Raw genomic sequence first — 14,059 nt, forward strand, 5'->3', positions numbered from 1 at the left:
GGCAGGGATGGGGCAGGAATGGGGCAGGGATGGGGGGCAGCCTTAGGGACCCCACGGCCACAGCCCGGGGGTGAGGGACCCCCCACTTCTGCGCTGGGGACAGAAAAAGGGCCCTGAGACAGGGGGGATCATGGGGACACAGAGACATGGGGGGACACAGGGGGGATCATGGGGAGATGGGGGGGACACACAGGGACAAGGGGGGATCATGGGGACGGGAGGACACAGGGACGTGGGGGACACAGGGACGCAGAGGGGGTCATGGGAACACAGAGGGCGTCATGGGGACACAGGGATGTGGGGAGACACAGGGACATGGGGGGCACACAGGGGGGATCATGGAGACACAGGGACGTGGGGGCACGCAGGGACACAGAGGGGGTCATGGGGACACATGGATGTGGGGGGACACAGGGACATGGGGGGCACACAGGGGGGATCATGGGGACACAGGGACATGGGAGGACACAGGGACACAGGGGGTATCATGGGGACACAGAGGGGGTCATGGGGACACGGACATGGGCAGACAGGCCTGGGGAACAGGGAGCACACGCGTGGGGACAGGCACCGTGATGGAACACCGGGGGACATGGGACATGCGTGAAGGTTTGGGGACACGTGTGGACACGCATGGGGACACTGTAGGACACGGTGGTGGTCACTGCGCTGGCCCTGCCACCCTCTGCTGGGGTACGCAGGGGGTGCAGGGGCGTGGGGGGGTCCTGGGGGTCTCCGGTGTGCCCGGGTCACAGCGGGTCCCACGTGTCCCCAGATCTGGGGCTCGGGGGGCGCGGGAGGGGCCCGGGGAGGGCCCGAGGGAAGCCCTGGGGAATCCCGAAGGGTCCTGGGGGTGTTTGGGGGTCCCCAAAGGCCCTGGGGGTGTTTTGGGGATGTTTAGGGGGTCTGGGGGTTTTTGGGGGTCTCCGAAGGCTCTGGGGGTGTTTATTGGGTGTTTAGGGGGTCTGTGGGTGGTTAGGGGGTGTTTAGGGGGTTCTGGGGGTGTTTTGGGGGTGTTGGGGGGTGTTTGAGGGTTCCCGAAGGCTCTGGGGGTGTTTATTGGGTGCTTAGGGGGTCTGGGGGTGTTTATTTGGTGTTTAGGGGCTCTGGGGGTGTTTGGGGGGTGTTTAGGGGGCTCTGGGGGTGTTTTGGGGGTGTTTAGGGGGTCTGGGGGTGTTTGGGGGGTGTTTAGGGGGTGTTTAGGGGGTCTGGGGGTGTTTAGGGGGTGTTTAGAGGGCTCTGGGGGTGTTTAGGAGGCTCTGGGGGTGTTTGGGGGGTGTTTAGGGGGTCTGGGGGTGTTTGGGGGGTGTTTAGGGGGTGTTTAGGGGGTCTGGGGGTGTTTAGGGGGGTGTTTATGAGGCTCTGAGGGTGTTTATTGGGTGTTTAGGGGGTCTGGGGGCGTTTGGGGTCCCCGAAGGCTCTGGGGGTGCAGGCGCCGCCGCCCGCCAGCAGGGGGCGCCGCTCGGGCCCGTTGCCATGGCGACGGGGGCTCCGCCATGTCGGTTGTCATTGCCGGAGGGGGCGTGGCCTGGCCCGTTACCATGGCAGCCGCGAGGGGCGTGGCCCGGCGGTGCCGATGTCACAGGGGCGTGGCCAATCCATTTCCCCGCCGGAGGGGGCGTGGCCCGGTCCGTTGCCATGGCAGCTATGGGGGCGTGGTCTAGTGGTGCCGATGTCACGGGGTGTGCCCAATCCATTTCCCCGCCGGAGGGGGCGTGGCCCGGTCCGTTGCCATGGCAGCGCGGGCGGGGCGGGGCGGTTGGCACCGCCCGCGGGGGGGGCGGCGCAGGCGCGGTCGGTCCGTGCGGTTCCGGCCCGGTCCCGGTCCCGGTCCCGGTCCCGGAGCAGCGGAGCGGGGGCAGCGCAGCGGCGGCGGCCGCGGCCGAGCGGTGAGTGCGGCGGGACCGCCCGCGGGGCAAGGGAGGGAGCGGGCAGCGCTGCTGACATCACCCGCATCCCCGCACCGGCCGCCGCCGCCCGGCAGGAACCGGCGGGGGGGCCGCGGGGCCCTGGGGGATGGAGCGGCGGGGCCGGGCCGGGAACGGGGCCGGAGAAGCCCGGCCAGAGGGCCTAGGGGCCTCCGGGATGGAGCGTCCGGAGGTGGGGGGGCCGGTTCGTGCGGTAACGCCGGGGATGGAACGGTTGAAACCGGGCCGCGAACGGGTCCGGGCCGAGCGGCGAGGCCGAGCGATCCCGCGGGGCCGGTGGCGGCGAGGCCCGGCCTGACTCAGCGGCGGTCGCCGCGGCGTCCCGGCTGCGGCTCCCGCGGGACCGCGTGCACGGCACGGTGCGGTCCCGGTACGGAACGGCCCCAGTGTGTCACGGCACGGCACCGGCTCGGCGCCGGTACGGCACGCCAGGAGCTATAGTGTCGGCTCCGGCACCGCGCAACACCGGGCGTCGCTGCCGGTATGGGCCATCATCGGGGCCCGGGCATCACCCGGAGAGCTCCGGTCTCGGGGGGTCCTGCGGGATCCGGGCCGCCGCCGCTCGGGCACTGCCGGTGCCGCCGGTCCCGTTCCGCGGGTGCCGCCGTGGCTGTCCAAAACGGCAGGTGGCTGTCACCGTGACCCGCTCTCGGTCCTCGGACTCATGGCGGCACGGCGGCGGCGGTGTCACCGGTGCAGCGGTGTCACCGGTAAGGTGACGGTGTCACGGGTATGATGACGGCGTCACCGCCGCCCGCGTCTCGGGATGGGTCCGGGACCCTTCTCTGCGCTGCCCCGCCATTCCCGGGATATCCAGCCCCATCTCCCGCCGGGGATCTTCCCGAGCGGCCCCTCTGCCGCCCCGCAGGGTGACGGGGCTCCCGGGGGTGCCGTGAGCGCTCCCGGTGCCTCCCGGGGGGACACTGGGGACAGCCGTGCCCGGCGGCCGGTCGCCGGCCGGGGATGCGAGCGTGTCCCGCAGCCCGGCCGCTCCCGGCTCGGCTCATCCCGCGGCATTAATATTTCAGGAGCGGGGGGAGGGCTCCGCTCTGCACATGCTCCCGCCGCCGTACCGACTTATTTAGGTTAGCGGGAGCCGAGCCGGCGGGGGGATTTGGGCGCTCGGGCCGAGCATCGCCGCCGGGAGCCGCCAGCTCCCGGTGCGTGAACGGCCGGTTTGCCTCGCCGCGGGCCGGGACGGGCACTGCCACCGGGAAGCGGTGCCGGGGCCGGAGCCGGTACGGAGCTGGGGATGGAGCCGGTGCGAGGCCGGGCGCTGCCGGTCCCCGGCGAACGCGTCCGTGGCGCTGCTCGGGGCGGGGGCAGCGGCTCTGGGGGCGCCCGGCGGGGACGTGGGCGAGCGGCCCTCGCCGCGAGCACCGGGGCCACCGTGCCCGCTGCCAGCCCCGCGGCGGCTCCGCACGGCGCTCGGCCCCCGCCGGGCTGTCTGCCACCCCCCTGGCGTGTTTGTCACTTGAGAAGCCACCGGGACGGCTCCCAAAATAGAACCCGCCAGTCGCAGCAGCCCAGTTCGCACCGGCACCGCGGTGCTGCCGGGCCGGCATCGCCGCACCGCTCGGCTCCCGGTGCCCGCCGTCGGTGCCGCCGCGCTGGCACCTCACGGCCTCACTCTGCTCCGTTTGTTTGGGCAGAGCGGCCGCGGGGGCTGCGCCGTGGGACCGGGCCCGGACGACCTCTGCGTGCGCCCCGGCAGCGCCGCGGGACGGGCACGGACGCACGCCCGGGGCTTCGGTCGCCGTCGGGCCGTGATTAGCAGCTCCCGCCCGGACAATTAAAATGCAGCGGTAAGCGTCCCCCGCCTGGCCGGGCGCCCGGCAACAACCCCTCTCCTGTCGGCCTGCCGGGAATCTGGGCTCAGCTCTTATTTTCGTGAGGATTTTTTGGCAGGAGCCGGCGGCAAACCGGCTGGGCCGGAGGCTCGCGGCCCTGGGCGCGTCCATCGCCCGGCGTCGGGGCGGCAGCGGCTCGGAGGGTGCCGCGGGCCCTGGCTGCCCTGTCATTACACCGGGGCTCGGGAGGCGTTTGGGAGGGTGGGGACGGACTGGGTGGCACCGCGAGCCCCGGGCGGCGGCACCGCGAGCCCCGGGCGGCGTCCCCGCTCCGCCATCGGGACGCGCCGGTGCCCGGCGGAGTCGGGGTTCTCCCGGTGGGTCAAGGTGCTCCCGGCGGGATCACGGTGCTCCCCGCGGGTCAGGGCTCTCGGTGTGGATCGGGGTGCTCCCCGCGGGTCAGGGCTCTCGGTGTGGATCGGGGTGCTCCCCGCGGGTCAGGGCTCGCCCCCGCGCTCTCACGTGTGCCGGCGTGTGCGGGACTCGGGGCGCGGCTGGCGCGGTGACACCCCGGCTCACCCCGGCGGGGAACCGGGGGTCCGTGTCGCGTCCCCACGAGCGCCCCAGAGGCAGGATGCCGCAGAGCCTTGGCGGCCGTGCCGGGTCCCGCGGGCATCCCCCGCTCGGCCCGGGCGCGGCGTGGCCCCACGGCCCGCGGTGGGCTCCTGCTTCGGGGGTTGCCCCGTTATTTGGAGGAGGGCCGGGGTGGCAGGGGGGTGTCAGCCGCTCGTCGCCGTGCCGCGCTGCCGCCCCCGCCGCAGCCCCGTGCCCGGCGCGGCGGTACCGGCAGCCGCGGCACCGCAGTGCGCGTGGCTCTGGCTCAGCGCCGCGCATGACTCAGCTCCGCTGCCGGAGCCGGGGGCGGGGGGGGCGATGGGGAGAGCCCTGGGGGGACCCCTGCCCGCACCCCGCTGCCGCGATGCCGCGGGACGGGCTGCGGCTGCCGCCGGTGCCGGGAGCGGGGCGGTGCGCACCTCGCCGTGCCGGGGGCGGCGGCGGCGCGGGGGCCTCGGTTCCAGCTGCTGCGGTGGTGGCTAAAAATACCGACCCACCCGCGGCTGCGTGCGGTAACACGGCGGGCTGGGACGGGGGTCCCGGGGGTCCCGGCGGCGGCAGGGAACGGATCGGATCGGCTGCCGGTGGGGTTCGATCGGCTACGGCCGCGCGACATCGCCGGTGCTGAGTCACCGCGGTGCTGTACCCGGGAGTGGGGGCACTGCGGCCACCGGGACCTTCTGCCCCCCAGACGGGCCCGGGGGGTGACAGACCCCGGGGCGGCAGCGCCCCGCACGCCCCCAGCGCTGCACCCCAGGGCGCAGCCGTGCGCTGGCACTGTCCGCCCTCGTTCCCCCGGGATGTGGCACGGCAAGGGGGGCTCGGGGGGCTGCACCTCCCCCTGCCCCCGCCTGGCAGCTGGCCCGGGCCCGCGGCCCCCCTCGCCGAGGAGGGAAGCGGATTAACGCCGCCGCTGCCGCCGCTGCTGCGCGGGGGGGCCGCGGGAGCACCGGGACCCCCGCTCCCGGGAAGGGGCAGCAGGGCCGCTCCTCGGTCGCTGCACCGAAGCAGATTGTGCAGGACAGTGAGACTGGGGCTCGGTGCCCCCCGCTCTGCCGGGGCTCCATGCCGTGCTGGGGCTGCAGCCGGGGGGTCCTGGAGCCCCCAGCCATCTGGGCGTAGGCTGCCTGCCGGCAGATGTTGCCCCTCTAAGCCCTGCTCTAATGGACCCCGATCCCCATCCCGGCAGATTAGGCAGCACCGGGGGCCGGAGAGGGGGGCCCTAAGCTGCTTACAGGCAGCAGCCCCCAGCCCCCGTGGGCTCACCCAGGGCAGCAGCCCCTCGGTGTGGGGACAGTGCCCTCGGCAGTGCTGGCATCCCCTCGGCAGTGCACTGCCAGCATCCCCTCGGCAGTGCCCTCGGCAGTGCTGGCATCCCCTCGGCAGTGCCCTCGGCAGTGCTGGCATCCCCTCGGCAGTGCCTGCGTCCTGGGACCCCTTCCCTGTCAGCCACATCCTGCTCTGTATCACCCATTACCCCAAACCTGGCTCCCCTGGGTACAATACCCCAAACCTGGGTACCCCTGTTCAGGCCGGGGTCCACCTGGCCAGGTGGGCCACACTGGGGCTTCTGGGGGCCCTCATGCCTCCCTGCCACACCTTGGGGTGCTGCACCTGGAGTTGGGGGGTCCCACAGGCTGCACTGTGGCAGCCTGGGCTGCTGTGCATTGGTGTTGGAGCATGGCTGGGATGGATGCCCCGGATCCCAGTGCTCCCAGTGCTGGAGTGTGGGTGGGATGGATGCCCCAGATCCCAGTGCTCCCAGTGTTGGAGCATGGCTGGGATGGATGCCCTGGCTCCCAGTGCTCCCAGTGCTGGAGTGTGGGTGGGATGGGCACCCCAGATCCCAGTGCTCCCAGTGCTGGAGTGTGGGTGGGATGGATGCCCTGGCTCCCAATGCTCCCAGTGCTGGACTGTGGGTGGGATGGGCACCCCGGATCCCAGCGCTCCCAGTGCTGGACTGTGGGTGGGATGGGCACCCTGGATCCCAGTGCTCCCAGTGCTGGAGTGTGGGTGGGATGGATGCTCTGGCTCCCAATGCTCCCAGTGCTGGAGTGTGGGTGGGATGGGCACCCCGGATCCCAGTGCTCCCAGTGCTGGAGTGTGGGTGGGATGGATGCCCCAGGTCCCAGTGCTCCCAGTGCTGGAGCATGGCTGGGATGGATGCCCCGGCTCTCAGTGCCCCTGGTGCGGGGTTGGGGTGCCCGGGGTGCCAGTGTGACCGCTGTCTCTTGGCAGCTGGGGTATGGCCGTCAATGTGTACTCGACGTCGGTGACCAGCGAGAACCTGAGCCGCCATGACATGCTGGCCTGGGTCAACGACTCCCTGCAGCTCAACTACACCAAGATCGAGCAGCTCTGCTCAGGTGGGCTTGTGGGGCGGCGTGGGGGGCATGGGGGGCATTGTCAGGGTGCCCCCAGCCCCCCTGACCGCGGCTCGGGCCGGCGCAGGGGCTGCCTATTGCCAGTTCATGGACATGCTGTTCCCCGGCTGCGTGCACCTGCGGAAGGTGAAGTTCCAGGCCAAGCTGGAGCACGAGTACATCCACAACTTCAAGGTGCTGCAGGCCGCCTTCAAGAAGATGGGAGTGGACAAAGTAGGTCCATGGGGACAGGGGGGCCGCCCCTGCCCACGGGAGCCGGCTCCGCCGGGCCGTGCTGCCCCGTGCCGGTGTCCCTGCCGTGCCGGTGTCCCTGCCGTGCCAGTGTCCCCACCGTGCCAGTGTCCCTGCCGGGCCGTGCTGCCCCGTGCCGGTGTCCCTGCCGTGCTGGTGTCCTTGCTGGGCCATGCTGCCCCGTGCCGGTGTCCCCACCGTGCCGGTGTCCCCGCCGTGCCAGTGTCCCCGCCGTGCCGGTGTCCCCGCCGTGCCGGTGTCCCCGCCGTGCCGGTGTCCCCGCCGGGAGCGCTGCCCCACCAGCCCCTCCGCGTGCCCTCAGATCATCGCGGTGGAGCGGCTGGTGAAGGGCAAGTTCCAGGACAATTTTGAGTTCATCCAGTGGTTCAAGAAATTCTTTGACGCCAACTACGACGGGAAGGAGTACAACCCGCTGCTGGCGCGGCAGGGCCAGGACGTCGCGCCCCCCCCTAACCCAGGTGATCACATCTACAACAAACCCAAGAAACCCATTGGCACTGCAGGTAATGTCCGGGGCCCCGCAGCGAGCGCTGCCCCCCGCCCTCTGCACCCCGTGGGTCGCGGCCAGGCGCCCCCGACCCCTGCCTGCGCCCGCTCTGCTGCCTGCCTGCCTGCGCCGGGGGGGCTGGGCGGGTCTGCAGGGACACTGAGGCAGGGATCTTGGCTGCCTCCGCCTGCCTGCTCAGCCCGGGCTGGCGTGCTTTGTCGCCCCAGGCGCCCCAGCTGCCATCCCCCTGTGCCGTGCAGCTCTCGTGGGCACTGGGAGCTCCCCGTGCTGGCCCAGTGGGAGCTGCCAAGGACTGGGGCCTCCTCAGATCCCGTGCTGAACCCCGAACAAGCCACAAGCACCCCTAGAGGGCTGGGGGCAAGATCTGCCGGGGGAAACTGAGGCAGGGGGGAGGCTGAAGTTGGGAGAGCCTGGGGCCGTGGCTGTGCGCAGGGTATCTGCCTACCCTTGCTGCCCACCGCTGCCCCCCACTCAATGGGGGGGTTCCCTGCTGGCAGCCCCCCGAGCCGGCATTAACCCATTGGTCCCCGTGTGCTCTCAAGTCCCCCAGAGGACCTCCCCCACAGGCCCCAAGAACACCCCGAACCCAGCCCGCCTCGGCAACGTGCCCAGCGGCATCCTACGGAAAAACTCGCCTGCCACCCGCAACGGCGGCACCGAGGCTGACGCGCAGATCCTGGAGCTCAACCAGCAGGTAGCGAGGGGTCCCTGCCGGGGGGCTGGGGGCACCATGGGAATGGGGGGCCGAAGGTTTCGGCCATCTCCCTGTCCCACAGCTGATGGACCTGAAGCTGACAGTGGATGGGCTGGAGAAGGAGCGAGATTTCTACTTCAGCAAACTGCGGGACATTGAGCTCATCTGCCAAGAGCACGAGAACGAGAACAGCCCCATCATCACCGGCATCGTCAGCGTCCTCTACGCCACGGAGGTGAGGGCTGGGCACCTCGGGACCCGCTGGAGCCTCAGGGACTTCCCTGGGGTGGGGGGTCTCCCTTCCCCCACAGTTGCCTTAGCCTTGTGCACTCCATGGGGTGCCCAGGAGGGGTTTGGGCTTTGCCAAAGCCCTCACGCCAAGCCTGGTGGAGGTTGGTGTGCCTGCCGGTGCCACCGCTGTGCCGACGGCTGCCACGGCTCCCCGCAGGAGGGCTTTGCCCCACCAGAGGACGACGAGCTGGAGGAGCAGCCGCCAGAGGACCAGGACGAGTACTAGCCCCGGCCCGCGCCCGCGCCCCCCGCGCCGCCCCCACCATAGACATTGGAGGCCCGAGCCCGCGCCTCGCCCCGCACCGTCACACGCCATCGCGGCCTCCGGCAGCTCCAGGGGACGCCACCATCTCCATAACCAGCCGACATCCCTGGGCGAGGGGCGCGGCTGCGCCGGGGCCGGGCCGGGCTCCAGCGCCGTGCCGGGGCCTGGCCCGCGCCGCCCCCTCCCCATATTTATTTCTGTTGTCCCCCGGTGTGAGCGAGTGCCACGTCCGCCCTGGCGCCCTGCGTGCCCGCGGTGAGAGTGAGGAGGAAGGCGAGTCCGCGGGGGCTGCCCGGGGTGCCACGTGCTGCTCGCCTTGCTGGGAGACCCAGGACCCCCGTGGCAGAGCGAGCGCCAGCCTGGCAGCCTGTGGGAGCGGGAGGCCACGGAGCAGAGGAGGGAGAGGTTGGTTCAGGTTCCTGGGAAGGTGAAGAGGGAACCCCAGCCCGGTACGGCCATGGCAGCGGGAGGCAGCTGCAGCCGCGGGGGTCCCGGAGAGGGGGCCTGTCCTCAGCACGGCACAGAACGGCAGTGGGCCCTCTCCTCTCGCCTGTGGCCCCCACGGAGCCGGGGCCGGGGTGGGTCACCGCGAGGGCTCGCAGAGCCCACCCGCCCTGGCTGCCACGTCCCTGTCGCATCGCTTGTCTGGTCCGTCACTCCGGTCGCAACGCTGCATCTGTGTTCGGTTTTATTTAAATAAACTCGTGTGGTAACACCGCGTCCTGCCCGTGCTGGGGGCCGCCGCAAGCTCTTGGACTCCTCCTGACCCTCGCAGGAGGATGGGAAGCTGGAGCGGACCCGGGTGGAGGCTCTGGGGCCGCAGCGTGCAAGGAGGGCCAGGCTGAGAAATTGGGTGACCGGTTTCTTTAGAGATTCAGGCGGGTGGAGAGACCCCGGCAGCTGCTCCTGCCTCTGGCCGGGCCGAGATCCTGCGGGGTGCTGGATGGCGCGGATCGTGATTTAATGGAGCAGGAACGGACCTTGGACATCAGCTGGGGGGCAAGGAATACCAGGAACAAAAACGCTTCTGGGTGTGGTTAGACAAGGGAAGTCGCTTTCGTCTGTTTTTGACCAGCAAGACCAGGGGAGAGCGCGAACGCAGTCCCCCACTACCACAAATTATGCAGTCGAGTTTCCCGCATTTGGGGAAATCGCAGGGGTCAGCACACCCGGAGTGCAAGGGATGAGCCTCGCCCTGGGAAAACCACCTGCCTGATCATGGTGTCTCCCCTGCCAGGTAAGTATGCCTGCCTCCCGCCCCGCCCGCGCCGCCCGCCCGCCGCACGCCTCGCCAGCACACGGCCGCCCCGAGCCCGGCCCCGCTGCCCCGGCCCCGCGCACGCCCCGGCCCGCACGGCCCGGCCCGCACGGCCCGGCCCGCGCAGCGCCCGCGGACGCGCGAGGGCAGCGCGCTCTTGGCGCGGGCTGCGTCCCGGCATGCTGCGCGGCGCCGCCTCGTTTGCATGGACACGCCCACAATGCGTGCCTGCACCGCCCCTCCCCGCTGTGATTTGCATGGCCACGCCCCTCCCCGGCACCGGCCGCGGGTCCCGCTCTCTCGTGGCAGCGCCCCCTGGCGGCGCGGCGGAGCGTCCCGTCCCTCCCGGTCCCGGTTCGGATCCTCCCGAACGGAGCCGGACCGTGAACGGAGCCGGACTCCGATCGGATCCAGAGCCGGCACGGGAGGCACGCTCGGCGCGGTTTAGCACGGTGCTGCCCCGCAGCCCGTGCCCGCTCTGGGATAGGAACTCCGGAAAAGACGAGGAGCAGAGGGGATGGGGATTTCCCAGGTGCTGCTGCAGCCGTGGGAAGAAGTGCGGGAGAAGGGCCGAAAGAAATTACCCAATCTGTTGTCGGGGCGGCGCAGGGGCAGAAGGCGAGGCCCATTGCAGGGACCAGCTCGTGAGCTGGGATTAACTCCCTCCAAAATATCACGGGCTGGGCTGCAGGCAGGATGGGCTGAGCCTGGACAGAAGGAGAAATCAGAAGGGGAAGAGACGGGGCTGGGCTGAAGGGGGCCGCAGGCATCTCCTCTCTCCCCGGCCAATCCTTTGGTTCCACTTAAGCTGGGAAATGGAGCCGTGGATTTTCCAGTGGATACTGGGATATCTTGTTCCGAAGTTACTGGCTGTGAGGGACCTTGGAGTAAATGGTCATTGTTGTTGCTGCAGTGGGAGGAAATCCCTCAGAGCAGGAAATCCCTCGGACATCCCACAGAATTCAGGACTGGGAACACAAAATGACCCCATCGCTTTCTCCATGTGCCCGAGTGCTCTTTGCCACTGCTCAGGCAGGGCGTGCTGTGCAAGGTAACTGCACAATTAATTATCCCAAAAGACTCTGTCTGGTTTGCATATTCCTTTGGAAAATGCATGGAAAGTGCAGCTCTGCCCATTCAGCCAGGGAAAGTTTTAGGTGCCCTCATGTCACTGGTTTGGGCTTTGGGGAGTCCTGGGGCAAGAGAGAAACGTGAGTCTGCTAAAAGCTGAACTGAAACCGGGAGTCCAAGCGGTGAGAAAAGACCAACCCTGATAAGATGAGAGGTCCAGAGAGGACTGGAAATGTTCACAGGCTCCTTTTTACAGTTTGGGTCATTGCCAGGTTGAATTTGCCGCTCTGGTGCCCCCGAGAAGAAGCCTAAATCACCGGGATGGGCTGGAGCGAGAGTGACGGGAACGCCGCGCCCGGGGCGCTGATGTTCCCGGGGCTGTCCCGAATCCCAGCGCTCTCCCGGCCCCGCTCCCGGAGCCCAGGACGCGCTTCGGGGGCTTGGTGTGACAGACGTGTTCTCTCGTAGCGCTGGGGGTGAGCAGAGCCGCCTTTCCTTTGCCCTTGAGCGGGAAGATCCAGCTCCAAGGGGGAGATGACATCTCGGGGTTCGAATGGAAGTCTGCAGCTTTTTTAGTGTCCGTGCCTGCAGACAGAGCCCGGGACCGAGCGGTTCTCCCGGGAACGCCGCACGCTCGGCTCACCGTTTGTCGGAGGGCACAGAGAAGCCGAGAGGGGCGGGCTGTGCGGACCGGAGGCACCGGGAGGGTCCCGGCGGGACCGGGAGCACCCGGGGAAAAGGTAATTCCGGCAGCGGGAGCTCGTGACCGCTGAGCCCTCGGCCGGCGCTGGGAACGGAGCCCGGCCCGAGGGGAGGGAGGCGCTGCGGGCTCGGGGCAGCGGCCCCGCGGCACCCGGGGCTCCCGGCGGGGCCCGGCCCGGGGGCTCCGGGAGCGGCGGGGCTGCGGGGGCGTGTCCATGCAAACGAGGCGGCGCCGCGCGGCATGCCGGGACGCAGCCCGCGCCAAGAGCGCGCTGCCCTCGCGCGTCCGCGGGCGCTGCGCGGGCCGGGCCGTGCGGGCCGGGCCGTGCGGGCCGGGGCGTGCGCGGGGCCGGGGCAGCGGGGCCGGGCTCGGGGCGGCCGTGTGCTGGCGAGGCGTGCGGCGGGGGGGCGGCGCGGGCGGGGCGGGAGGCAGGCATACTTACCTGGCAGGGGAGACACCATGATCAGGCAGGTGGTTTTCCCAGGGCGAGGCTCATCCCTTGCACTCCGGGTGTGCTGACCCCTGCGATTTCCCCAAATGCGGGAAACTCGACTGCATAATTTGTGGTAGTGGGGGACTGCGTTCGCGCTCTCCCCTGGTCTTGCTGGTCAAAGAACAGTTTAACGCCGCGCCTTGCTGCGCTCGATATGTCAGGAATTCTCATTAGTCCGTGCTGTGGTAACTCTGCCCGTCCGGCCCGGATCGGGCATCGCCTGTAGGCTCAGGGACCTCAGCCCTCCGCCGCACTTCTGTCCCGGCTCTGCCTCAGCCGGGCGTGCCCAGACCGTGCCGAGGGAAGCGGGACCGGCGTCTCGCCCCTTCCCCAGGGGTGACTCCACGGTGACACCGCGGTGCTTCCCTGCTCCGCAGACACGGCGTGGGACAGGCCGGGATCATCCGGTCCCCCGAGGCGGCCGCCCCGAGCCTCCCTTTAGGGATGCGCTGCCCTTTCCTGTGTCCCCTGGATCCCCGGCTGTTCCCGAGCCTCTCTGCCCTCCGAGCCTTCCTGACGTGCCGGGGCACTCAGCGGCTGCCTGCACGATCCCGCAGCCCGTTGTCCCCGTGTCGCCTGCCCCGTCCCGATTCGGTGCCAGGCGCTCCAGCCTCCGCCCCAGAGAGCGACCTGTGTCTGTGCGGGAGCGGCTCGGTTCTGAGACAGAGCGAAAATTTAACAGGGTAGAAATCCATTTGGATTTGGGTGAAATGTGCCACTTTGAACTTGCTAAATGTGCTGTTTAGTCTGGTAACTGTAGCACTAACAAAACTACCCCAGCTAAAGAGAAAGAATGCAAATTTCCACACTAAAAAGATAAGAAAGACTCCTCGCACTTTGAAACAGACAAGGCAGTGACCCAGGAGTTCTTTCTGAACTTTCTGACAAAAACTGAGTACAAGTGTAACCAGCTGTAAGTGTAACGCGAAATCAGCAGAATGAATCTGCATGAACCTATTGTGAAATTCTATGCTTACGGAAATTAGTAGGCGTAATAAAAAAGGATCGGGAGTTCTCAGAAGTACGCATGTCCATTGAAGGGCAATGAGTCCCCAGCTACGTCCAGCGCTATGAATAAACAAACATACCCATTCCCTACAAATCTTTATTGGAAGTGTCGTATTCTGATTTTTCATCCGCGTTTCAGTTCCACGGGGTACCAAACGAAGAACGGACCCACGGCCGAACCCATAAACCCCCGAAACACGGTCAGAGGTTTTTTGCTTAGAGTGGTTTCGTCTGTTTTTGACCAGCAAGACCAGGGGAGAGCGCGAACGCAGTCCCCCACTACCACAAATTATGCAGTCGAGTTTCCCGCATTTGGGGAAATCGCAGGGGTCAGCACACCCGGAGTGCAAGGGATGAGCCTCGCCCTGGGAAAACCACCTGCCTGATCATGGTGTCTCCCCTGCCAGGTAAGTATGCCTGCCTCCCGCCCCGCCCGCGCCGCCCGCCCGCCGCACGCCTCGCCAGCACACGGCCGCCCCGAGCCCGGCCCCGCTGCCCCGGCCCCGCGCACGCCCCGGCCCGCACGGCCCGGCCCGCACGGCCCGGCCCGCGCAGCGCCCGCGGACGCGCGAGGGCAGCGCGCTCTTGGCGCGGGCTGCGTCCCGGCATGCCGCGCGGCGCCGCCTCGTTTGCATGGACACGCCCCACCTGCCCGCAAGGCTCCGCCCCCGCCGGGCTGGGGTCGTTCTTCAGGCGGTGGCGCGAGAGCCCTGGGCACGCCCCCTCTCCTGACCACGCCCTCTTCGGCTGCGTCACCATCGTAGCTCCTCCCCCAATCCCCCCGCAGCGTCACAGCCCC

The 14,059-nt window shown here is 69.2% G+C and overlaps 1 protein-coding gene and 3 non-coding genes across 8 annotated transcripts; 2 read left to right on the forward strand and 2 right to left on the reverse strand.

The window, feature by feature from the left end:
- Positions 1–1,781: 1,781 nt before the first annotated feature.
- MAPRE3 (microtubule associated protein RP/EB family member 3) lies at positions 1,782–9,440 on the forward strand. Of its 5 annotated transcripts, none has more exons than XM_077782503.1 (7): positions 1,782–1,889; positions 6,572–6,699; positions 6,785–6,930; positions 7,271–7,472; positions 8,020–8,171; positions 8,254–8,406; positions 8,620–9,440. In XM_077782503.1, exons 2-7 carry the CDS (start codon positions 6,579–6,581, stop codon positions 8,686–8,688), a joined length of 843 nt encoding a protein of 280 aa, XP_077638629.1. In that variant the 5' UTR covers positions 1,782–1,889; positions 6,572–6,578; the 3' UTR covers positions 8,689–9,440. The 5 variants fall into 5 exon arrangements, with proteins under 5 accessions (XP_077638629.1, XP_077638630.1, XP_077638631.1 ...); XM_077782504.1 differs by lacking the exon at positions 1,782–1,889 and adding an exon at positions 3,443–3,733 and having other exon boundaries at positions 8,044–8,171; XM_077782505.1 differs by lacking the exon at positions 1,782–1,889 and adding an exon at positions 3,443–3,733 and having other exon boundaries at positions 7,271–7,427.
- Positions 9,441–9,808: 368 nt separating this feature from the next.
- On the reverse strand, positions 9,809–9,972 carry LOC116183512 (U1 spliceosomal RNA). The gene has a single exon (XR_004148144.1). It is a non-coding gene; the product is annotated as a U1 spliceosomal RNA (small nuclear RNA).
- A 2,221-nt stretch (positions 9,973–12,193) lies between these two features.
- LOC144246098 (U1 spliceosomal RNA) lies at positions 12,194–12,357 on the forward strand. The gene has a single exon (XR_013339784.1). It is a non-coding gene; the product is annotated as a U1 spliceosomal RNA (small nuclear RNA).
- Positions 12,358–13,511: 1,154 nt separating this feature from the next.
- Positions 13,512–13,675, reverse strand: LOC116183526 (U1 spliceosomal RNA). Its single transcript, XR_004148158.1, has one exon. It is a non-coding gene; the product is annotated as a U1 spliceosomal RNA (small nuclear RNA).
- Between the last annotated feature and the right edge of the window lie 384 nt (positions 13,676–14,059).

The sequence above is a fragment of the Lonchura striata genome, chromosome 3 (genome assembly GCF_046129695.1).
Source record: "Lonchura striata isolate bLonStr1 chromosome 3, bLonStr1.mat, whole genome shotgun sequence".
NCBI lineage: Eukaryota > Metazoa > Chordata > Aves > Passeriformes > Estrildidae > Lonchura > Lonchura striata.

Coding starts and splice junctions, on each gene's coding strand:
- MAPRE3 (XM_077782502.1), top strand. Junction 6,700..6,784: donor GATCGAGCAGCTCTGCTCAG/GTGGGCTTGTGG, acceptor GGGCCGGCGCAG/GGGCTGCCTATTGCCAGTTC. Junction 6,931..7,270: donor AGAAGATGGGAGTGGACAAA/GTAGGTCCATGG, acceptor GCGTGCCCTCAG/ATCATCGCGGTGGAGCGGCT.